Source organism: Thermobia domestica, chromosome 15 (assembly GCF_964235325.1).
Source record: "Thermobia domestica chromosome 15, izTheDome1.hap1.1, whole genome shotgun sequence".
NCBI classification, from domain to species: Eukaryota; Metazoa; Arthropoda; class Insecta; order Zygentoma; family Lepismatidae; genus Thermobia; species Thermobia domestica.
Genome location: NC_137468.1, coordinates 133921176 through 133947431, shown reverse-complemented (window position 1 = coordinate 133947431; position 26256 = coordinate 133921176). Strand labels below are relative to the sequence as shown.

The 26256-nt window shown below is 35.9% G+C and overlaps 1 protein-coding gene across 2 annotated transcripts in view; it reads left to right on the top strand.

The window, feature by feature from the left end:
* LOC145671247 (BLOC-2 complex member HPS3) overlaps nt 1-26256 on the top strand; it is a 76234-nt gene that overhangs the window by 15162 nt on the left and 34816 nt on the right. For both annotated transcript variants that reach the window (XM_081740162.1, XM_081740161.1), the window contains exons 2-6: nt 912-1127; nt 14848-15771; nt 18817-19133; nt 22503-22636; nt 25451-25750. In XM_081740162.1, coding sequence (XP_081596288.1) covers nt 917-1127; nt 14848-15771; nt 18817-19133; nt 22503-22636; nt 25451-25750 — 1886 coding nt within the window. In that variant the 5' untranslated portion in view covers nt 912-916. The remainder of the gene's footprint in view (nt 1-911; nt 1128-14847; nt 15772-18816; nt 19134-22502; nt 22637-25450; nt 25751-26256) is intronic.

Here is a 26256-nt window from a genome sequence, read left to right as displayed (position 1 = left end):
CCCTGAACCGAATACCGTTTTGGTGTGTGTGTGTGTTTGCTTTGATTTTACTTATCTTTAAATTATTTCCAACGATAACAATTACAATTTTTATCACTATTTTTCATTTCAACCATCCATTGTAAGGGGTTCTCTCACCTTTGAATTCCAATGTTCTGTAATATCAATGCTCAATTTCAAACATTTGTTATCAAATATTACAAGGAGTGGTCTTTTACCGACGGGGTTTTCAGTTAGTTTTGAAAGCGTTCTTACCATCCTCCATTTTGGCTACATGACCTGCCCACATGAGCCTCCTAGATTTGATGAACCTAACAATGTTAAATAAAGGGGTACATTATGCAATTTCTCGTTATAAATTATGTAGTTCCTTGTTATGAAGTTTTCGGCATTCCCCATTCCCATCCCTCTTTGGTCCAAACATTCAGTTCAGGATTTTATTCTCAAATACTTTCAGTGTGCGTTCTTCCCTCAATGTAAACAACCAGGTTTTGCTACTGTACAGTATAGCAGTTATAATTATCGTTCTATATATTTTAAGCTTCAATTCTTTGACAGAATTCGCGAGGCATAGATACAATTAGTCTTACCAGATGATCATGTCTATTTGTCTGTCGTTCTGTTCTTTTGTCGAAAAATATCAAGAGTTAAAACAGTAAGACGTAACAAAAGATGAACTTTTGGCATCGATTTAGTATTCAATAATAGATTCCCGATTTCCGTTCTTATATCGTATGTGTCATGTCTGGTTTTAATATTGAATCTCCATAGCTTTGGAAGTCTACTGTAATTTCTCATTATGAAACGAATTTTACTTGTTACATTTCATAGATTTTTACCTTGTTTAGCAGTAAAAATATTGAATGCTGGCATGTGTATTATATTATATATGTAATTGCATTATTTTCTAGGCGAAATGGTTCGTGTGATATCAGTTCATCACTTCACTAGTCAAGATATCCATACTTGTGAGGAGCCGGTTGCAGTGACGTCAGCTCCTGGCAACAAACTATTACTTGCCCTACCACAGCACGTAGTAGAGGTGAGGGATCTGACGAAAGGAGGAATTGTTTTATTTAGTTTTCCAACTGTCGATCGCGTATTCCAGATAGTACATTGCTGTGAAGGTAAGTAACTTTTATACAACAGATTAAACTAATAAAACATATTGACGTAAAATGGCGTAATTTCTAAAACTCTTTAGGAGGCACAATGGCTCAATTGCAGGAAGCTGATTACTAAGGCATGAAGTTGATCCATGGTGTTTTTATATCAAATTAAACTTTGTTTCTTCTGCTGTAGAATAATGATAATATTGCCCTCTATTTGTTTTCAAAGGGAATACATAGGATTGAGTCGAAGTATTATATGTAGAATATCATTATCGTAGATTTAATAGTGTCTATCTTCGAGAAAAACAAAACTATTTTGGAAAAATAAGATAATTACATTCTAGTAGAATGGACATTTGGAAGATTTTTCTTTTGTGTCTCTGGAAAAACAAATAAATAAAGGTTATCTGCGTAATTTACGTATTTAACTCCCTTGCTGCTAAGCATTTTTAGCATTCTCTTTTCATTTACTTCCACTGAGCAAGCAAATGAGCAGATAGTACCAGGAGCAAGCATGTGTACTATGAATTTGAAAATCGTGTAAAGCAAAATAATCTTACATATATGTTGAACAAAGCTCTATATGTATAGTCTATGTGTTAGTTAGGTATGCTCTACTAAGGTTTGGATTTCTAGTTTTTAACCCGCACTTTTTCTTGGTAATTTATTTCTCGGTAACTACTGGCTGGATCTGAACTAAATTTGGTGGACAAATAGCCCATGACCAAATGAATAAAAATTGTATATTTAGTGACCAGGCTCGGCTCGACTCCACTCCACTCGAGTCCCCTTGTATGTGGTACTTTTTTTCTCGGTAACTACTGCCCGGTTCGGAATGAAATGTGGTGTGCGAGTAGCCTGTTGCATAGGAACTAAAGATCCCTATATTGGTGGCCAGGTTCGGCTCGACAAGAGGCTGCATTCCTCAGCTTTGCACGCCGAGAGCTTATGAGTTCGGATCATCTCGACTTATTATTATTATTTGTATCTGTGTGCCTCAATAAATTACAGTGAGTTAACTCCAGAAAATACCAGGTTGATCGCAAGTAAATGATCGAAATACACAATGCCTATAATCAATATTCTCTGATTCTGAGTATGCTGAAGTGATGAAACCGTAAGATAAGTAGATCATGTCACCAGGAAGATATTACCCCAAAAATACAAACACAGATGTGATAGAACGTGATACACTTATCTGTGCAATATGATGGGCCAGCGTTATTTGCGAATGATTTTGTTGCATCATGAGTTCAGTCTCCTAGGACATAATGGAGCCAAAACGTATCGGTATGTGCCGAATACTCAACTTCCTAACGAGCAGTATATCGCCAATTTGGAAACTTTCTTTCTGGAAGCAGAATCTCCAAACTAGGGAAGACAAGAAATACACGTCAAGGACAGATAATGATGTTTTAATACAAATGAGAAAACAAACTTTTTATCATTTTCACGCCGATACAAAGCTCACATTTTCACAGTTTCTGTGCACTGTTAGCTATATTTCTAAGTTTACTGGAGTGAGACTTTTAGCTGTCTTTCGCATACTTGTGTATTATGAGTAAGAACCTTCAACAGAATAAGTTTTTAAAGGGCATGTATTTCATTGACGCCACTGCTCGTTGGCCTTCACGCTAATGGTTTCGTACACGATTTTGAGGGGGGAAAAAGTACAATTGCTTTATTTCTTCTGCGAAAGGTTCGCTTGTCCTTTTCGGATTCTGAATTATTATTTATTTATTTTTAATGTTCAATAAGAGTTCATATTTGGGTGCAATCAGCATGAAAGGAAACAATATACTGAAATTTTGCACTTACGAACCAAAGAGCGAAAATTGTGATTCAAGAACTAACTTTGCACCAGTGTCTTTACTTAGCCCATTTTTCCTTTTAAATGATTATTTGAATGAATACCTTCGTCACGTTTTAAAAATTACTTTTCACAACTTCTGAGTCTTAAATGTAATAACCTACTTCTAATTATAGTATTTTTATTGTTTTCTTATAGTTTACTTATTGTTTACTTATAATATATTAGTAGTAAAATTTAATTATAAGACACTTATTCAAACAATATTTCGATTCCCGATTACGTGTTATTAGCATGCAACGCAGATTGTCTTTCCTGAGTTGATCTTCATACTAGCATCTGCCTTCTGCTTGTTTATCTCTTCCTCTCTACATTCCATCCCTATTCGTCTTCGATATTAAATGGAAGTAAATAACACGAAAGTAGAATTTCATCTTCTCTCAATAGTTTCGGTGATTTTAAAAAATCTATCTTAGAGTTTGTATTTGCAAAATCCCATGAAAATCATTGAAAGTCCCGAACTCACCCACTTAGGAGTCATATTTCAGAAAATGCCGTCTTCTCTGCTGCCTTTATAAGAAATTTCAAGGTTATACGCGTAATAGTTCCGAAGATCTGGTGAATTGCAAAACATCATTAAAACCTGTCCGTTCTTCCTTAGAATATCCAATTGCAGCGTAGGGTGCAAGAATACATTTATACGAAATTTCAAGGTTCCGCGACTTACTGTTTTGGAGATCTGATGAACGGTTAAAAAAAAAAAAAAAAAAAAAAAAAAAAAAAATAAACAAAACTTTGCCTTATTTGTAGGCTAGAGTGCAAAGAGAACATATATACAAAAATCCAAGGTTGCACAGCTCGTAGATCTGGCGAAAAGCAAATCATTGGAATACGCAATTCCCAAACTCTCATCTTATTCACAGCCTAGGGAAAGGAAGAATTTTTAAAAAATCAGGTTTCCATGAACGAAAAAAATTCCTCATCCTCCCATAGGATAAGCATTTCCCTCCCTTATTTACAGTCTATGCTGTTAGGAAAACGTAAATTTAAACTTTCAGGGTTATACGCCTAATAATTTCGGCTGTCTGGCGAACGGCAAAAATTATTCTAGCCCGCATCCCGTCTTACAAACGCAATTGCCAGAACGTCGTCTTATTTACACCCAAAGACGCAAGGAGAATATTTATACAAAATTTCACGGTTATGTATTTAAGTCCCTCATCCGTCTTAAGACAAGTAATTTCCAAAAACCTCGTTTTATTTTCAGCTTAGAATACCAGAGGTCCTGGCTTCGAGTCCCGATCCAGTCAGTCGCTTTTTTTCTCTTTGCGTTAGAATTTGCATTTATATGTGTAAAATAAAAAATCGGTTGTTTCCTCCTTTCATTAATATATATGAAATCCCAACCGTCATAATGTGCTCGGTATATGGACACAGGATTTTCCAATCACAGCAGGGGTCTGTAGTACAACCCACATGGTTCGAGACGAGAGCACCAAACTCATGAGTGAGAGATTGAGTGGCTGCTTTGGGAAGCGGATTAGGTGACGCAGTGGTTAACGCATCGGCACTGTATGCCAGAGGTCCTGGGTTCGATTGTTTCTCCCTTTCATTAGTATATATATTTTGATTTTGTTCGAAAGGATTTCCATTATGGGAGATAGATAATATTCTTGCACGTAATAACGTACTTTGTATATTCAGACGCCTATAATGTCTTCCGTTAATTCTGTTAAACGGAAGGTCTGAGGAAAATATTTCTCCATTTTTTAAAGGAACAGCACACCAAATATTAATAGCAAACACACAAAGGATATATATAAATCTGAGTACTATTATTTTCTTATTAGGATGCTGTTTACTTATCTATAGGCAGACTCACGAAATATATTATACTTAAATTGGAATGTAATAAACTGTCGTGAAAAAAAAAATATTAATGACATTTGTGTCTTTTGACACAAATTCCTTTGTGGCTGTCTCCTTAGATTACGTGAATTCGGCGCTAAAGACACTATTTCGGTCTCCCGATGTCCTATTTTAAACTGTTAGTTTACGTTTCGTATAATCTCAGTGATAAACCAAAGGTATCCTTCCGCAAAAATATGTGAATTATTATTAAATTAACAGATAGTCAACTTTGATTTAAAAAAAGAACTAAGCTAAAAAAAATTACATTGAGGAACACAAAACTCTTTTGAAAATATATGACTAGCATACAGTCCTGCACACTAGTCGAGTGGCTAGCGCGCGCGTTCAGTCACGTAGTTCCGGGTTCATTTCCCGGCGGAATGGCATTTAACACGATGGTGCCGATTCCACTTTAAACTATAGATTCATGTCTCACACAAGCGCGGTGCTGAAAAGGGACGCTAAACGTCAATAAACAAACATACCTGATTAAGATATATGCCTTTGGCGTTAGCTATTGAGGTTGTCATAAATTTTGACCAAAAACTAAAACGTAAGTTCCTTTTCCTCATCCATTTGGATGGAATGTCTACTTTAGAAATCAAAATCCACATCAGCAGACACTGTCACATTTCCCTGTTGCAATCATTTCAGAAGAAAAATCATATTACACAACGCTATGATGTGTGTAATCTCATACTTTTAAAGAACACTGAATATAGAGTTGAAAACTTAATTATTCGTCTGGATGAATGCTTACCTTATTTACACGTACAAAGAATAAGGTTATATTCTGGTACCAAAGATTGTCTTTGGTGCAACTGGTTTGTACCAGCATTTAAATATATATTTTTTTATTTCTTCTTTTTTATATACAATATTCCAAAACAAGTTTCACCATGCCTCTCAAAATTGGATGTTGATATCCCAAACACACGATTATCAAAGTTCACTTATAACTAAATGTCACGAAATTTGAAATACAGTACTCACAATAATTGCAGAAACAGACTCAATGTTATTTAACCTGAAGTTCGTAGGTAAGGAGTTACTTACCCGTCAGTACACTCCCTAATACTGCGCAACCGGAGAATATGAATCCTTTCATAATGGTTAACAACTTAATAAAGTACCGATTGTTTGGTAGATCATTCAGTAGATTAGTTCTATTTCCAACGCCATTAAAGAATTTTAGTAAACTGCACAAAAATCAAATACTTTTGTATGAAAATGAGATAGGATGAATTTCATTCTGTTTATTTTCCCATGCCATGTATTCTTACTATATCCTCTTTCTGGCTTTCTTATTCAGTAATATTAAAATTCCCAATAATTGTGCAGGTACGCCTTTGTTCTGTATCCAGAGTTCTTACAAATATGGAAATCGGGGAAATCGTCGAGAAGTCAGGGAAAACAAAATGATATGAAGAAGAATAAATGATATGAAGCCTCATTTATTTAATATCTCTGCTACTCTTTATCTCATGTGTAGTGTAGTCCTTACCCCACTTTCACCCGTGAAGTGGAGTAAGTAGTACACTGGTGGAAATGCATTTAAAAACATCCTCTAATGCTCAATCCCATTTGAACGAAATTTTCCCCCGAGACTATATGTGGGTGTGTAGAGAATATATTGTAATTTGAAGGTCCAACGACACTGACCACAATAGGAAAAGCTAATCGTAATGCCTGTAGAGAGCATGTGCTAATAGTATGAAGGTCGTCGGACAATAAGACTAGCGTGGATCACAATCCATCCGTAATGCCAGAACGATGCTAGCGAACAGCTACTATTCAATTAGGTAACGAACATAGCGCATAATGGGGCTACGTCAAGAGAGCTTCTCGTAAGTCAATAGAAGTTAACCCTGGCACACCACTGTAGAAAGTGCGCTAGGTTGGAAGTACATCTTGTACCAACTACCTAGAGGTAACTGCGCCGTGGGAATTTTATAAGTAATATGTGCGTCATTGTTCGGACTAAGCATGCATTGTTAAGAGAAATTGAACAACAGTAGATAGAATCTGTTACTCAGCAGTGTATATTTGTCATAAATATATAAGTTATATATATTAATGATAAGTTTATTTTTACGATTTAAGCCGATTTAAGCTTATTTTTACACACCAAATCCGTACGAATTGAATAACATACAAAGAGTGAAAAAGTGATTGACTGGATTAGAACTCGAACTCGGGATCTCTGGCATACCGTGCCGATGCGTTAACAAATACGGCACCCATACCAACCAAACACTCTCTCAGTCCTGCAGTCGGTGCTCTCCACTCAGACCACATGACTTGTACTGCGGGTGTAGGACAAAAGACCACTGGCAAAATCCCACTGGACAAAAGCCTACCAGAGCTTTCATGTGAGCGGATAAAAGCCCACAAGAGCTTTCGTGCAAGATGGCCAAACATACAAATAAAAGACAAATGATTGGGAAAAATGAAATGAAATTTTTGAGTTTTACGTCCCAAGGTTATGCCGGTTAGGCTAAAGGAGACGGTGATGAGTGATGAATGAAATTGTGGAATGAAGAAAGTGGGAGGAAATGGGAGAACCCCGAGAAAACCCACGCACACGGTGTTTGTCCACCACAAAGTTCACTGGGCGGGGGCTGGAATCGAACTCGGGACCCCAAGCACCGTAAGTGAACGCTCTACCACTGAGCCACCGCGGCTCCGACAAATGCTTGGGATAACCATTAATGACATATAGCTCATAATTATTATTAACTCTGAAATTCTAATTTTTGTTTAATATTGTGCAAATATGAGACATATTGAATGGAAAAATCACATTGAGCTGAATAAAATAACATACTTGAGGGTAAATTCTCATGCGTAGTTTTTGAGAATACCAAGAAAAACTAAAACTTATGATGTTAAAAACTATGTCCCTAGCCGCCAATCCTATACAATTAATAGTTTTTACTCTATTGGGATAGATAATTTATTTAATAACAAACAAAGAGTGAAAACGTGATTGATTGGACACGGACTCTAACTCGATCTCCAACATACCGTGCCGACACGCCACACAGTTTGCTTCCCAGAACAGCTAAAAACTCTCTCACTCCTGTAGTCGGTGCTCTCCACTCAGATCATATGCCTTGTACCACAGCCTAGTTGCTGTTTTTGGACAATGCAGTGTCCATACATTGAGAACACCTTTCGACGGTTGTGATTTCATATATTAATGAAAGGAGGAAATAACCGATTTCAACTTATTTTTTCACACCAAATCCTCTGTAGGCAGGGCCGCAACTAGGGGGGGCAGAGGGGACACGTGCCCCGGGCGCATAGTTGGAGGGGGCGCCAGAAAGAAGATAGTATATCAATTGTTTTAAAAAGCGCACCCTTTCCCTTGAGGAACTTATTCTAGAGGTTAAAAGAAATCAAAAGTTTACTTGGCCTTTTCCATGGGACCTCTTTTAGAGAGAGAGAGAGAGAGAGTCTCATCTAAATAGGTGTAATGTCATACATTAAAAACCTAATATTGCATGCATTTGTTCCCTTGGGCGACCACAGAGAATCCGTCCCCCTTTCCTTTTCCTACCACAAGGAGCTGATTGTCTGTATAATTCCATTGAGTTGAGTTGATTTTGAGTTTAACGTCCCTTTCAGCAGCAAGGCTATATGAGACGTGGACCTACTGATTAACGTGGAATCCGAATCACATGACCTCCCGTCAGGAATCGAACCCGGGTCTCCCACGCCAAAGGCGCGTACGCTAACCGCTTAGCCACGAAGAAGCTCTATAATTCCATTGAGAACAGCTCTGAAGTTTAAAACGCTGTTATCAATAGGGGCGGGGGCGAAAAGTTACCGATTTTTGTTGCTTGCTGGTGGTTGAAGAGTTTAGCTCAGACGCGCCCCCTGTAATGTTACGCAATTGCTGTAATGTTTTTAAACTAGAGGGCAGTTTTGTGGCGGAAAAGTTACACGCCTTGGTGTATTTAATTGTTTCTTGTACGCCTACCAAGGGATTTTGCGAGTGAAGGCTGTATGAAGTTTTATCTATTAGTTTTGCTTGAGAGCTTTTCGAGGCATTTTGAATTGTTATCTATCAGTCCAACTTATGCTTTATTATGCTTTATTGTTAATTTCAATCATTGTTTTACATTAATCGTGTATAATGTATAATATTTACTATACATTAAATAATCTAAATATCTTGATCTATTTATTAATATTTTATGAAGCAATTTCCTTCATATTTAATGAACTTTCTAGTTAATGCACTGTAAAGAGATATGCTTTGCTCGAATCAGTTTTTTCTATCACTTGTGTGCACCTTAGAGGTGAGTATATATACAGAAAGAGAAAGTATACAGAAAGGTGCACAAAAAGTACAGAAAGTGCTCAAGTTCGAGAGGTACACATAACAATGTAGTGTGGAGTTCTTGTGTGCTTCATTGTTGATGGAAAGTTTTCTTCTTTTCTCCACATGAAAGGATTACACCGAAAAATTTACAGAAATAAAAATAAGCTTTTCATTGTTGCATTGTTATGTTCTCAATGATTTTGCATTGTAAATATTTTTTTTTAAAAAAATATTAATATAGTATATGCTAAACTTGCAGTTAAATAGAATTTCCAAGAATTATGCTATATATTTTAAATTATGCTTTATTTTCTAAAATTATGCTTTATTATTCTTTAAAATTAGTTTCTTCTGGACCCTTAGACAACCACACCCATGTTCAAGGTACCAACCATATGTCTCAATTGCTATTATGCTTTTTATGCTTTTGGGTTGCTCTATTTATAATATACCAGATATTTTCAAGTTTATTTTGTATTGTTTTTATATTTTTAAATGAAAGCTTATGTACAAAATTATTTTTGGGTTTATTAGAACTAAATGTTATTTCAATTATAACTTTATGATGTACTAGATATTTTCTAGTTTATTTTGTATTAGTTTCTTATTTTAATATGAAAGCGTATGCTCATAATTATTCTTCGGGTTATTAAAACTAAATGTGTTATTTCAATTAATAACTGTATAATGCGGCAGATATTTTCTAGTTCATTTTGTTTTGATTTCTTCATACAACATTAAACAAAATGTATGTACAAAATTATTCTTAAAACTTGTGAGCACATAACGAATGCAATATATTTTTGTGGTTAAAGTAAGTTTGATTAAAGTACTTAAAAATCGATATAACTGGTTTCATTAAGAAAACCAGTTGCTATCCATAAGTAAGTGATACTTTTCGACTAAACCTGGGGGGGGGGGGGCGCCGAATTGTGTGTTTGCCCCGGGTGACAGAAACCCTAGTTGCGGGCCTGTCTGTAAGTGCGAATTGAATAACATACAAAGAGTGAAAATGTCATTGACTGGACCGAGACTCGAACCCGGGATCTCCGGCATACCGTATCGATACGTTATCCACTACGCCAAAACAGCTAAACACCCTCTCACTTCTGCAGTCGGTGCTTTCCACTCAGACCACATGCCTTGTACAGCGGTGGACACTTCTAAATGGTACACCTTAGCCGTAAATCTCCATATGGCTGTACCATTTAGAAGTGTCCACTGCTGTTCTTGGACAATTCAGTGTCTATATATTGAGAACTATTTTGACGGGTGTGATTTGTGTAAAAATAAGTTTAAATCGGTTGTTTCCTCCTTTCATTAATATATGAAACCACAACCATCAAGTTGTGTCTCTAAAGAAAATCTCAGAAGTTTCTAGTTCTCTAAAGTTGTGTCTGAGTGGCTTGCAGAAGAAGGAATTTTATCTTCTAAGGAAAGTACTGAATATAGTCATGAGGAGAGTGATTCAGAAGATACTTTGAAAACGTATTGAATACGTGATCCGTAACAAATAGTTTAAGTGAAACCGGATTTTCTTGTGCCAACGAAACTTGTCTTCGGATTCAGAAGCCGATCGGTGCATCAAGTATTTTAACCGGATTAGATGGTAGCCTACAGTATAATTGTCTACTTCCAAACCTATTTCTCAGATTCGTCAGCACAATATGCTTCACATATGCTTGGACCAACACGTGGCTTCAAAACAACTACTCTTCAGAACGCATTGGAGTGTTTTATTATTTAAGATATGTTTGATGAAATTTTATATTGCACAGATCTTGAAGACAGAAGCATAGCGTCAGGGGAAAAATAAAAAGGAAAACATAGTAAAATCTTACTCACACGAAACTAAATATAAGTAGTTAGGTGAATTCCATACTTCTTACAATAAAAATGCGGTACCGAATATTGTTGTTATCAAACTGAGTGTGGATATATCAAGATTATATTAGTACTATTAGCACATAATGACTTTATATTGTAGTGATCGAAACATGTAGTTATAATTACTTCCACTGAGATACCCGGATGGGGTCTACTAGACACCACCTACGTAAAAGTGTAAAGTGTTTTGAGTATGGATTCCAGGGTTAAGAAACACTCGAAATCTCCAAAAGGACAAAAAAATTTGCAGAAAAAAGGCGTATACACATACTAGATATACAAGTAAGATATATGTATTTGTGGTTTCCCTATTCATAACCTGCACCAATCACATATCTGGTCATTACTGCTCCCGTTTCTTCCGGTACTTTCATAATCCATGCCCCATACTCTGATAGTTCTGTTGATAAATGTGGTAGACTCGTAGACAAGAATTCACAATAAACTTGTCAACGAAGTAACGACAAATTCACCATGAATGCCAATCACGCTTTAACATTTACCATGAATGCCAATCACGCTTTAACATTTTAATACGTTACAAACAACATTATAGTATACCCTTACATCAGAAACTTTTCCTATCATAATACATACAAATTATTACATGATCATTCAGTTGTCAAACTATTTACATAATTGCCAGAAGTAATTTCTGCTCGCGGTTATTCGCCGAAAGTCATTAGGCCTAGTCTAGAGTTTAATCTCTATCTAAGTCACAAACAAGATAAAATCCAAGAAAGATGTAGAAATTCGCATACATTGTATTAAGTTATTTAGAGTAAAAATAGCTATTAAACATAAATTTGAAAGTGGTTACCGTATTCTTAATCTACACGGTGTGATTTACGTAAATTGCGTAATTCGCAAGTATGTTCGAAAAATGTAGATGACTATCCCAAATCTTTTGTTTCTTTCATTTGCATGATTTGTCAGCTCATACAAAAGTTCTGGTGGGCTTTTGTCCGCTTACACGAAAGCTCTGGTGGGTTTTTCTCCGCTTACACGAAAGATCTGGTAGGCTTTTGTCCGCTTACACAAAAGCTCTGGTGGGCTTTTGTCCGCTTTCACGAAAGCTCTGGTGGACTTTTGTCGCCAACGTGGGCTATTTGCCGGTGGTCTTATGTCCGCGACGCCTGTACTACAGCCTAGCTGCTATTCTTGGACAATCCAGTGTCCATATATTGAAAACATATTTTGACGGTTGTGGTTTCACATATTAATGAAAGGAGAAAACAACCGATTTAAACTTATTTTTACACAAATCACAACCGTCAAAATAGTTCTCAATATATAGACACTGAATTGTCCAAGAACAGCAGCTAAAGTACAAGGCATGTGGTCTGAGTGGAGAACACCGACTGCAGAAGTGAGAGGGTGCTTAGCTGTTTTGGCGTAGTGGATAACGTATCGATACGGTATGCCGGAGATCCCGGGTTCGAGTCTCGGCCCAGTCAATGACATTTTCACTCTTTGTATGTTATTCAATTCGCACCTACAGAGGATTTGGTGTGAAAACATAAGTTGAAATCGGTTATTTCCTCCTTTCATTAATATATGAGATCACAACCGTCGAAAGGTGTTCTCAATCTATGGACACTGAATTGTCCAAAAACATCAACTAGGCTGTGGTATAAGGCATGTGTTCTGAGTGGAGAATACCGACTACAGGAGTGAGAGAGTTTTTAGCTGTTCTGGGAAGTAAACTGGGTGGCGTAGAGGTTAACGCATCGGCACGGTATGCTGGAGATCGAGTTAGAGTCCGTGTCCAATCAATCACGTTTTCACTCTTTGTTTGTTATTAAGTAAATTATCTATCCCAATAGAGTAAAAACTATTAGTTGCATAGGATTGACGGCGATGGACACACCTTTTAACATCATAAGTTTTAGTTTTTCTCGATTTTCTCAAAAACTACGCATGAGAATTTACTTTCAAGTATGTAATTTTATTCAGCTCAATGTGATTTTTCGATTCATTATTTCTCATATTTGCACAATATTAAACAAAAATTAAAATTTCAACGTTAATAATTATGAGCTATATATCATTAACCATGTAATCTGTCGTCTTGCTAAAGTCATAATGAAAAACTTGATTAGTCTATACTTCAGTACCACATTCATTTTAGTAGATTGCGTGGTTATCGTACAGCATCACGTTTTAAGTCCACAAAAACCTCGTTTCTTTCTTTTTTTTTTTTTTTTTTGGAATTTCTCGAAAACTATGCATGAAGATTTACACGCACTTATATCATTTTTTCAGCTCAATGATTTCCATCGATTGGTATATGTCCTGTATTTCAACGATTATTTTTCTGCTAAACGCTAACAATGTTGAAGAATTTAGAACTATTTTTACTATGGTGTGTAATAAATATATGAGCGTGTACGTCTATTTTGTTTTTTCCCACCGGTTTTCTCGATAATTTGTCTTCATTCAAGATAAGATTTATTTATATTCATGCATGTGTAACATACAGTGATCAGGCGGAACATTATGACCAACTACATAATAGTCGATATGTCCGCAGATAACAGCGGCGAGACGTCTGGCATGGAAGCAATGAGGTCTTGGTACGTCGCTGAAGAGAGTTGGCACCACATCTGCACACACGGGTCACCTAATTCCCGTAAATTCTGGGGAGGGGAGCGATGCGCTCTGACAGCACGTTCAATTACATCACAGAGGTGTTCAATTTGGTTCAGATCCAGCGAGTTGGGAAGATAACACATCAATTGGAACTCGCCACTGTGTTCCTCGAACCACTCCATTACACTCCTGACCTTGTGGTATGGCCCATTATCTTGTTGAAAAATGCCACTGCCGTTAGGAAACATGGTCGTCATGAAGGAATGTACATGGTGTACAACCAGTGTACGATACGCCTCGGCCGTCTTGATGCCTTACACGAGCGCCACTGGACCCATGGATGCCCACGTGAATGTTCCCCAAAGCATAATTCAGCCGCCGCTAGCTTTTTCCCTGGAAGACGACGGATTCGCACCCTCCCATCGACATGATGAAGATATCGGGATTCATCAGACCATGCAATACTCTGCTACTGCGCCAAGGTCCAGTGCCGATGGTCTTGTGCCCATTTCAGTCATAGTTGCCGATGTGGTCATGTTAACATTGGCACATGGATAAGTCGTCGGCTGCGGAGACCCATTGTTCGGAGTGTTCGGTGTACTGTCTTCAGACACACTTTTACTCTGCCTAGCATTAAAGTCTGATAGAAATTCCGCCACAGTTCGCCGCCTGTCCTGCTTTACCAGTCTGCCCAGCCTATGACTTCGACATCTGTAATGGGAGGGGGAGGGGGGACCCAACCACTCGACGTTTGGACGTCGTTTCACTTTGGTTTCGCCACTTGTTGAAGACACTCACCACAGTAGTCCTCAAACACCAGACAAGTCGTGCAATTTCCGAAATGGTCGTGCCGAGTCTCCGGCCCATTACAATCTGCCGTCGGTCAAACTCAGATAAATTATGCGCCTTCCCCATTGGCACACGACCAGCACGCTCACTGATACTACATGCACCGTACGTGTATCTGACTAGCAGGCATTCCTCGTCAGGTGACGCTGCTATGGCCTGGATGGGTTTATATTGATGGTAAGTGGTCATAATGTTCTGGCTGATCTGTGTATGTGGTCGGGATTATTTAGTCTGATAAAATTACTCTGATAAAGAAAACAAATAGTTAATTGTAATGTAAGCAGTTAGAATGATAATGAAAACTGAGTTGAAAACGTTTTGAAGGATGTTGCAATATATTTTGTTTCGTTTTTCAGGCGATTATGTTGCCACTTTGGAGACAAAGAAGAACAGGCAAGGAAAGGATGCAGTATATGCGCGAATTTATGCTAATTGGGACATGAATTCTAAAACCCAGCCAATGAGAGCGAGAATTGCTGGACGAGTTACTCCGAGCAGTCAATCTAGTTTGAATAGCCTGGAAATGATAGAGTTGCCGGTGAAGAGGACGCCTGACGTTGTTACTTGCTGCCAAGTTAGTGGTAACATTCTAATTGGATCTCATAAGACCCTAGTACTGTACAAATTTTGTATAAGAACACATGATATATCAAAATTAAAATTCATCGATTTTGAAGAATATTTAACTTTTGAAATTAGTTTTTGTCCAAGTACAATTTCGCTATGTGAAAATACTATAAGTTGTATGTCAAAGGAATATATCCATATGTTCAAAGTTGTGTTCAAAGAATTGAATGAAAGTAGTAAACAAACGAAAAAGAAGAATGAGCAAAGTGATGTGGAATTAACTGACTTTCCAGCTAAGTACAAAGTGAGATTGGAGAACAATAATGCACCCAATAAATTTGTTGAGTGGAATGAATTGAGAAAATATACTAACGTGGACAACCGTAGTTTCAACGAAGAGATGAAAGAGAAGCTCGGTGTAGATTCAAACTCTTTTCCAATCCCAATGTATTTACCAACAATTGTTGAACAGAATAAATGCTTGTCAGCCAATCAGATGGTAAATATTCAGAAACGAACGGGACCATTTTGTAGTGCTCCTTTAGAAATGCAGGTTAAAATATGTAAAGATACTTCGTGTTCTACAAAGATGGTTCAGGAAATATGCAACTTATTGCAGTTGCAGATTTTACCATGCAGTAAAACTAGCAAAGAGGAATTCCGGTGTATGAATATTAAACCTATGTATGTCACTAGCAAGGAATGCAAAGAAGGTGAGTTATTTTTAGGTGCACTTGCATGACATTTCCCAGTTACAGATGCACTATTGGGCTGTTGAATGATGACAATATTTCTTTCCGTGTCTTTTTTATTATTATTATTATGTCAATTTATTTATAAAATTCGATTTTAAGATTAAGTCTCTAATAGATATTATATTTTCGAAATAACTTTTGTATCATAATAGATCAACGAAATCTGAGTACAAATAAAGGACAATTAAAAATTAGTTTGTCAGAAAAAGTCATTATGAAGTGAAACTATGTCTAGTTAGTTCTTTCTAAGTTTCATGTTTATTTTACTGTTGATCAACTTGTCTTCAGTATATGATGTCGAATTTTCGGTCAGACGTTAGAAAGGCTTAGCTGAAGTTTTCGTCGAGTTAGCGGAGCTTTGCTTGTGAAATTCGCAATTTCAATCCGCAGTTCTAATGATATGTGATATATTATTGATCAAAAGATTGAAAGGGTCATTCAAATACTTAATTATTTAAGTAGTATTAGTTTCGGAATTCAGAGTAATTCTTTTTAAAGATGAAGTTGGCCTGAACGCTCTTCCTAACTGTAGATGATTTTAAATTGTCAGGGCCCATTTCAGTTAAGAACAGGCTAGAGAACAAGGCTGTGTGAGACACCTTCACAATAATCAATATTTTAACATTATGTTTTATTATTATTATTTGTAATCTGCTCTTTTTTTAGAAATGATTCAATATTTCAATGACTAAAATAACATTTTGAAGCAAATTTCATGAGAAGAAACATCGAGTTTATTTCGCATTTCAGTAAATCTACCAATAATACAAAGTATAACAAACCAGAATGATACCAAACTTTTTAATTAAATAAAATAGATTGCTCGACTCTTGAAATAGCTGTATCTTTCTGGTTCCATGATGCCAAGAGCTGTCCTTGGTATATAAACCATGCGATGTGTGCATTGTCCGACGTTTCGAGAGTAGACCTTGTTTTTATCATCAGGTTGGGTATGAAGAATCAGACAGAGAAACCACATATATTGCTGGATTGTGCAATGAGTTGTTAGCCCGAAGACTGCCTGTGATTAGTCAGTGGGTTGGGTGCTTTCTGATCACGGAAATCCATGTACGATTAAGTTGATAGCCAAAATCCTTATTTTGATTACTGCCTTATTTTAATAAAAGAATATGTTATTCAATACGGAAAAAAAATAACCTCTACAGTCAGCGTCATACATACATACACCTGGAAATGGAATACGTAAAAACACATACACATTGCCCCTAAAAATTCATGTAACGTTTCTCTACAGAGCTTGAGAATATGTGTTTACAGGCGTCAAACACATGCGAGATGTATGTATATGCATTGTTCAGGCGGGGGTGAAAATGAATCTGAAAAGATAGAGGGACGCATGACCACGCCGTCCCCCGTGCCCATGGTAATTTTTTAGGAAGTGGAGGAACACCATAAATATTGTTCATCCCCCCGCGTTCCTCTTCACTTTTACCTCTGTGTTTAGTACATATTTATAAGGAGGAACATTGCCTATACAGGTGAGCACCATTTGTTTTACATACATGAAGCACAAGCGCAAAGTTCGTACATGCATTGTTCAGTACATGTTCAAAGGAAGGAAGAGTACATGTACAGATGAGAAAGTGGTTTTCAGGCGTATACATGCATTGCTCAATACATGTAAATTAAGAAACATGTGGTTTTCAGACATATAGCACCATGCACAAATTGTCTACATTGACTGTTCCATATAGGTTCTTGCCTGTACAGGCGAGATGCAGGTGTTTTTTTACACAAACACAAATATAAATACAAACTCTGTATAGTATTTGTACATTCATTGTCTGTACAGGCTATGTTTATATTCCCTTCGTATAGTACCTGTACATATATTGAACAAGTGATGTTAGAGTAAGTGTACATTCAGTATACTTCTTGCCTGTTCATTGCCATGTGCAATACATCTATACGTGAATATGCACATACTACTTTAGAAGTAACTCTAGACTAACAGTGTAGATATTGTACTGCATATTAAGTTAAATATAAATCATGCACGTTCGAAGCTATACATCCAAGAACAATAACCTTAACTATTACTTCAGAGTAGGGTAAAGTAGTACCTTTTTGGAACCAGTAGTGATACCAAGGAGGTACTACTTTACCACATTCTGTATTATAGTTGAAGTTCCTGTATGTATTGCTTTAAACGTGCATGGTTCATACACAAACACCTAATATATAACCTCCCTACTCTCATATTTGCAGGACAATATCTAAACTGTTACTGCCAAGTAAAGTGATGTAATATGACCTTTGTAGTATGAATACCCTTATGGAGAAAGAGACGATTATTAACTTATGTGTAGAGTTGTATTAATATTAAGTACACACATTTTCCCGGATATTTTAAATTGATATATCACAGTCAAGTAACATTTATAATAACTGTGAATTCAAAATCGCAGATTTCAAAACGTTCAAATTGGGGACATGCCATAATAGGCTTCCATGCTTCATATATTTGTTTACCATGTATCAACCAATTTTTGGTTTTTATGGATATTCAAATTTAGGTGTATATTCTGTCTATCCAATACAATAGAGTCCCGAAAACTCGGCACTCGATAACCCGGCAGTCCGAATAACTCGACCACATCTAACAGGGCGAAAAAACCCCGGGCGTAGACCCGTTCAAGGTCATTGCCCATGTGCGTGTGTCCCCTCTTCCCGCATTCCTTTTTCTCGCGTCACACACCCGCTCCTCCACCACGTGTCTGGCGCCGGAGCGCCCGGCACCTTTCGGTCCACATTAGGCCGAGTTTTCGGGATACCACTGTGCCAATGAGACATCTAGAACAACCGCCATGTTTCTTCTGAACCTAAAGGATGTCAATTTCCATACTTTGAAGGATTAATCAATTTCATCTTATGAGCGCGAGTAAAACAAACCGTACTTTTAGTGTAGTTATTCATCATTTTCACATTGGTGAATGTGTGGTTTCTTTCATTTGTGCCATGTAATTCATTCTTTCTTTTTAGGTAATAGTACTCAGTCGTCGGTAAATCCAATGCTCTCTGAACATTTTGGTAAGCTTGCTGGTATAATTTGCTTTATCGCTACTCAACAAGAAGGTTACCTTTATTACTTTTCTAATGCACATAACTCAGCAGATGTATCTGGTGGATTTCAACAGCCTGCCTGCGTAGCAGTTTATCCATTTACTGCTCCTGTCTCAAGTGTAGTTCTTGAAAAATACATTTTGCACGGATTGACGGAAACTGGATTGGAAACATATACGCTTCGCTCTGGACATTATTTAATTCAGGAGTTGGAGAAAATTGATAACGTTAACGCTGTAAGATTATATTTTAAAAATTCTTTTTACATAATAATAATAATAATTATAATAGAATTCGAAACTCTTACTAATTTGAAAAATCTACATTAATAATGAACAGACATAAAACCTTCAAAATATATGAAGACATATTTTTTTGCATTAATTGAATTGTAAATAAGTGATATGTCTTTAGAAACTACTAAAATTTTTAGACTGGAAAATTTCGGCGACTTTACTGATATGTGAATAAAAGCCTAGATCTACATAGACTTGCTAGAAAGTTTTCAAAGAGTTGAAATATATGTGTCTACCTAAGCACAGTAAACTTCTGAAAGAGAGTGGCCGTCAAATTTTATAGAACATGACAAATTTTGTTGAAATAGTCTTTCAAATATTCTCTTATTCACCTTAGGATGAGGAATATATGCTTGAGTGAATTGGAGGTACTTCGAATAAGCAGATCGTGCCACCTAGCCTTCATAAACAATGTTATCTGTCTTACACAATAATTTGCCTTGCATTTCGCAATAAAATCACGTTGAACCAATTTTTTTTTCTGTAACACTGTTTCCTTCGTAAGTAGTAATTTAAAAAAAATGGACGAAAGGTCACTTGTAAAGTAACAATAGAAAGAAAAATACGACAAATTGAAGATTGTAATATCAAAGGGGAAAGAGTTAGTATAAAAGAAGGACAAATACATGCTTTGGTAATACATTTAGATATTCAATTAGGTAAAGGATCGATCTGTGCCTGTTTCATTTATGGTAAGTCTTTCCAATAGCGGTGTTTAAACATAGTTCTTATCAGACTATTTGAAGTGGTGAAACTCATTGCATAAATATGTACGTAAGCCACCAAGGAAAACTGCTTGTCTGCTGTGTGATGTAGGGAAACAAAAATAATGCAAATACGCTATTTTTGTTTCTCCACAAGTCACAGTAACTGAAAAAAACTAATATAAAACTACTATATAAAATTGAAAATGATATGTTCGTGACTTCGTACCTTTTGAACCACACGACCAATTTCGATCAAATTTTCAACATAGATGCGGTTCGGGCGTGGGGTGGTTTTTATCATTTCACTTTGACGGTGTAACCTAGGGGAAGGAGAGACATATAAAAATGATCGAAAATGACCAATATCAGTGTCGAATCCATAGTTTTCGGGGTCGCTGAGATGAACAGTGATACTTCCGATGCTATTTAAACCCAGATTCAGCTCCGCAACTTGAAGGAGAGGGAGGAGGTGATATATAAAAGTGATCGAAAATGACCGATATTAGATCGAATCCATAGTTTTCGGAGATGAGATAAGGAGTTGTGTCTTTAAAGCTTTTATTTCAACTCAGTGAAGCGGGTTATCGATGCTAGTAAATAATAAAAGCAAAACTGAGCACTTATGTAAACAAGACAATGGGTTCGCTTCTTAATTCAATACTCTTTCACACACATACACCCATGTATTGTAATATATATATTGTGCCATATACGAACCTATAAATGTATGCATAAAATTGCGCCATATGGAAACAATGCACGAAACAAATGAAAACACATCCACCAATATTAAAACATCAATAAGTGTAATTAGGCATTATTATTGATACATTTTTATCTGTTTGGATAATATCTACGTATTTTCGTGTATTGTACTAATTACATTTGAGTAATATTGAAACAGAAGCAGTTAAAATCTACAGGGAGTGAGGTAATTTTCACATCTTAAGTAGCAGAAGGTTCATAACCGACTACAACGTGGGCTGTTAGTGGTCTCTGAGTAGTCACAATGACTCCGAGTTGTCCACATATATCTCTGGAGACGTCACACCTCTCTGAACAAAGCAGAGACCATGATGATTGACTGAAGCAGAACTCGCTTGTTACTGGATAAGTTTGAGTAGATCGTGAGAGCGGAGCAGGGCGGAAACTCTCATGCTGAATTTTGTGTAACAGAACAATGTAGAAAGTAGTTAGCAGTGTTTTCTCACTCGCGGCTCACTTGCTAATTTCTCCGTAAGCAGAACATTATAAAGCTTATCACATATTCTGTAATAATTCAGTTTTTCGTATTTTTCTATGTGTAAATTCCTATACAAGTGGCCACTGATTTCTTAATTTGTGTGATTAAATTACTATAGGTGGAGACAAGAGCGTTTTTTTTTTTGTTGTTGTTGTTGTTGTTGTGTGATTTTATTTTGAAATGTAAGAAGAATCATTGCATAAGGTGCGTGCTTTTTCTTTATTTCTCAGCATAACGCAACTCTCTCCATTTTATGGTATCTACACACAGTATTCAATTGTGACTTCATCTACGTCTTTAAAATAGGTTATTTTCTACCTATTTTATGATGATTGATATGGTGAAATGAAATTCAATCTTAAATTTAGCATTCCCCGGTTATGTTGTTTATTTGGTATTTAACCTTCCTTTTCAGCACCGAGACTTGGACTACAACTTAAAATGGAATCCGAACCTCATGAGCTTTCACCAGAAATCGAACCCGAGTCTCTCATCCTCAAGGCGCTCATCATGACTATAGAACCACAGTAGAGCTCTCCACTGTTTTGTTCTTAGGCTAAGGGAGAAAAACCGGAAGTACAAGAGGAGGGTGATTATCGAAGAATTTGTGGGATGAGAATGTAGGAGGAAAGGGAGAAGCCCAACAAAACCCACGAAGGCGATGTTGCCTACTACAATCTCATATGACCTGGATCAAAACAAGAATCCCCAGTTAGAAATGAACGTGTTATCATTGAGTCACCATCTTTGCCAATTTATGTAATTTCTGTCATTATTATTATTATTATTATTATTATTATTATTATTATTATTATTATTATTATTATTATTATTATTATTAAGCATGTTTTTATTTACTTTCCCATACTGCCCGTCATGTGATTTGTACACTACATTACGATATGTAATATATTTGTACATATTTGTGTGTGTAATGAATTAATTAACGGCGCTTTCTTTTAATTTTGGTCGTTAGAAAACCAAGAACATAGTGAATAAACATTATTCTGACTATATTTTCTTATCGTAAAAGTTTTTTTCGTGCAAAACATGATAAAGCTAGTAAATTCAAATGTAGTTTAGATATTTTTTGAAAAGCTCAAGATTAAAACTGTAAATATTTTTCGTATTTTAACAAAGTGTAGAATTAATGACTTCTAATTTAACCAACTTGTACTCACTAAAATATATCGTGAAGATGGTATAATTCTTCAAGAAATCTTGTTATAATTATTTGTGTATTAATTTTATTTCCTCTGAATTACACAATTGCATATTAGACGTTTTAAGACATGAATACAAATTAATTCTAAGTAAAAGATGAAATCATTTTTTGACAATGTATGCTCATTATTTTAGGCATGTCCTTCTCCTGATGATCCAGTATGCTTAATTGGTCTGCGACCGTTTTTCGGAGTGGAATATCTTGTATTGGCGGACTCGTATCTGATTCTTTTGGCATGTTCTGAGGGATCAAGCACATCTAGTCAAGAGTAAGAATTTGCAGATATTTTCGTTTTTTTTTTTCCCTTATTTTGAACATTAAACAAAATCTTAGTGTAATGGTCAAACAATTATTACCTTGTTTACCTTCTTTGATTTTAGAATTGTTCAGGATAAAACTTTTCTTGTAAGAAATTTAATTTTCTTGCATAACGTTTATGTATCTACATTGAATATATATCATTGCATATATGTTGATATTTTGGTTATTTTACATTTGCATGTAAACTGAATAATTTATATTAAGGACTATTTTCAATTAATTGTATTTTAAAGTAGTAAAATTTCCACACAATGTACGGACATTGACAATCGTCAGCCTTGATCAAAAATATTAAGTATTATGTTGCTCAAAAAAAAAAGTCTATAAGGACAAACATTTAATTCTTTAATTGTTATTTATATTTATTAAAATGGTACAACATATTTTTTTTATTTTTCTTCTGTCTTGTTTCTAATAAACAATGTAGATTTTCAAATTTATTTTTTCATTATTATTTTTATTTTATTTGAAATATCTGAAATCAATAAAAAGTCTCAAAATTAAAACACTTATCACTTAATGGAAACGCAAATGCAATGATATACTTTAAGACAGTTTAAAGTAACTAGAAAGGAAAATAATATAACGTATAGTTTCGTACTACAGCATCGAGGCTACATAAGAAAGTCTCGTGGCTGGAATGCTCCTTCGGCGAGTTCTTTGAGTTTTGATGAAATGGATATCAATAGTCAGATGCTATGCGGTAAAAGTAAAGTTTATTACAGTCCCCTGTTGCATGTAGAAATTGGTTAAAAAGTGCATATTTGAGAAATTTTATTGTAAAGATTTTCTTTTCCTTCCCTTTCTTTGTCAGAGAATGAATTTTATCATCAACCATAATCATTTAATACTATATCAATCTTTAATTAATTGATTAATTTAAATTTTACAGAATCTCTGACGTAGAGATTCAATATCACGTTTTAAATTTGTGCATTTAGAGTAGAATACCATGGCTTTTACTTTGTCACAAATTTCAGGCGTAACGATGTATGAATTACTTACTGCCTACCTGAGATATCATGAAATACATCTTACTTTTCTTTCTAGCTCAGACTTCTTTGGAACTTTTTCTAATTATATTTTATGAATATTGGTTTAAAATAGAGTATCTCAAAAAACAAAATTTGGACCTTTTTTAATATGTGATAAATATCGTATTCGTAAATCATAGAACAACAGCAAAAGTTTCTGAAATACTGCGAAAAATCATGAAGCTTTGTTGCGCATTAGTGCCTGTCTCCTTTGTCAGGAATAAAGCTAACATTTTCTTTTATTGTATGTGGTGATTCAATTTAATGGAAACACTTGGAATTAGAAACAAGTCAGTTGTGTGAGTTAGTAACGATCAGGAGGCGCCAGGTTGTTGGTAATGGTGTGTTAAGAAAAATTCCGTACTATATGAGGAGCAGTAGAACGGCACTGTGTACTGAACTGAGTACACGATGATAAAGTAAAATAAGTGACTTTTCTTATTTCCAAACTGTTGTTGATCGATTATATGGTGCGAGCGTGACGACAGTGATGTGTTGGGTGTGTCGCCTACAAAACTCACAGCAAAACCACATCGTCAAAGACGAACAGTACTTGCAAGAAAACCTTCAGTGACAGGTCCCGCCGAGACTTAAAAGGGATTATCACTCAGAACAGTCGTGTGACCGGTGCAATTGAACGGAGAAACTTAAGTAGAACCTCCCACAACCTTTGCCGACAATCACAGTCCGGCCCGAAGAGACCGTAGCACGTTAGCACAATGCCGCGTACATATAATATGGATCATTGATGACTGGAAACGTGTAATATAGTTGGATTAGTCATTGTTTACCTTGTTTCGAATCTCGGGACGTATTTAATATGTGCAGCAGACTCTCAAAGAAGCGGATGATCTGCAGTGGCTCCAGCCAACCGTAAACATGGCGGCGGCTCTGTGATACTGTAGGTCGCAATATCTTGATTTTCAGTGGGTCCCTGAAACTTAACGGGTCGCGCCACTGCCTATGATTATCTCCATTTTAGGGGACCATGTGTATCCTATGGTTCAAATGTTTCCAGACAATAACTGCATATTCCTGGAGTATATTGTGCGCATTCGTATAGCTGGAACTGTTGCTGCATGGTTTGAGGAACATCAGGATGAAGCTGAACACCTTTGACCCACCTAATCCCCAGACCTTAATGTAATTGAACATCTGTGGTCCGTTTCGGAGACACGAATCCGGTGTAGATTTACGCCATCTTCTCTCACCGAAATGACTGATGCATTGCACACTAAATGATATAGTATTCTACGTGTTGCTATTTACGAACTCGATAACTCCATTCCACATCGCATCAGAGCTTTTCTGAGGGCGAAAGGTAGTCCAACGCCATATTTTGTAAGTTGCATTTTCTTTTAAGATGTTTCCATTAAATTGATAAATATAAATATTTCGAAATCCATGTGGTTAAAAATTAATCATTCTTAAATGCATTTAAATACCATATGTCAGAAGTAAATGTTCATTGTCAGTTTTCAGATATTTCTTCCTAGAAACATTAAAAAAAGAAGAAAAGAAAAGAAAAGAAAGTGCGAAGCGTACCTCTGGTTACATTTTTTTAATTCTCAAACAAGTCTGTTTTTTCTGTTCTTAACGTGTATAGATACTCTGTTCTAACGTTCTTATAAATCCATATCTTTATATAGTTATTTATCCTTTCAGATATCTATATCTTTAGTGTTTATAATGAATATTTACTATCGCTTCTAATTTTTTCAACACAGTTCTCAGGGTGGTGGCTGGACCTTGTATTCTCTTCAGCTTCCTACTGCAGCTGATTTATACAAGGATATTTTGCAAGTTGCATTAGTGCATCGTAATACTAGCCCAGCTACATACTTGCATCTTTTGGGAGAAGGCCATATGGTATTACGGACTGCTTTACAATGTTATAATTGGATAATGAGTAACGAGCAAGCAGTTCGAGAAGCGTGTCCAAAAATAGAAGAAATGGAAGAAAGAATACAAAGGATTCGAGAATTTTACAAAGAATCATGTGGCTTACTAGGAGATTACTATGTCAGGTAAGGAATCTGAGGTCTCCTAAATAAGAGGCTAGCTTAAAAAAAAATAGCTTCCATTGATGAGAAGGTGATATCCCACATAAATGTGATGACATCATATTATCATTATTTAAAATGATAAATGTTGCAGTCACCCTTTTAAGAGTAAGAGAAATAGTGAAATGCTAAAATCAAGTAAATTTTTGAAGGAGCTGAGTGATTGAATGTAGAAACTGAATGAAGTGTAGAAGTACGAGGATTTAACCTAGAGCCCAATATCCAAACTATATAAAGTTGATATCTACAATAGAAATTAAACTGAGATATGATTTACGATTATTAAGAAAGTTTAAAGAAATAAATTGGACTGATGCTAATTTATTACAAACATTATTATCGTACAAAGTTCCCTATTGCTATAAGTTTGCAGTAACATTTGTTAAAATTACTTTTCTTTTTCTGTTGTTTCCTTCTTTGCTATATTTTATACAAAACTACGAATTGTTTACAAAAATTATTAATCTCTT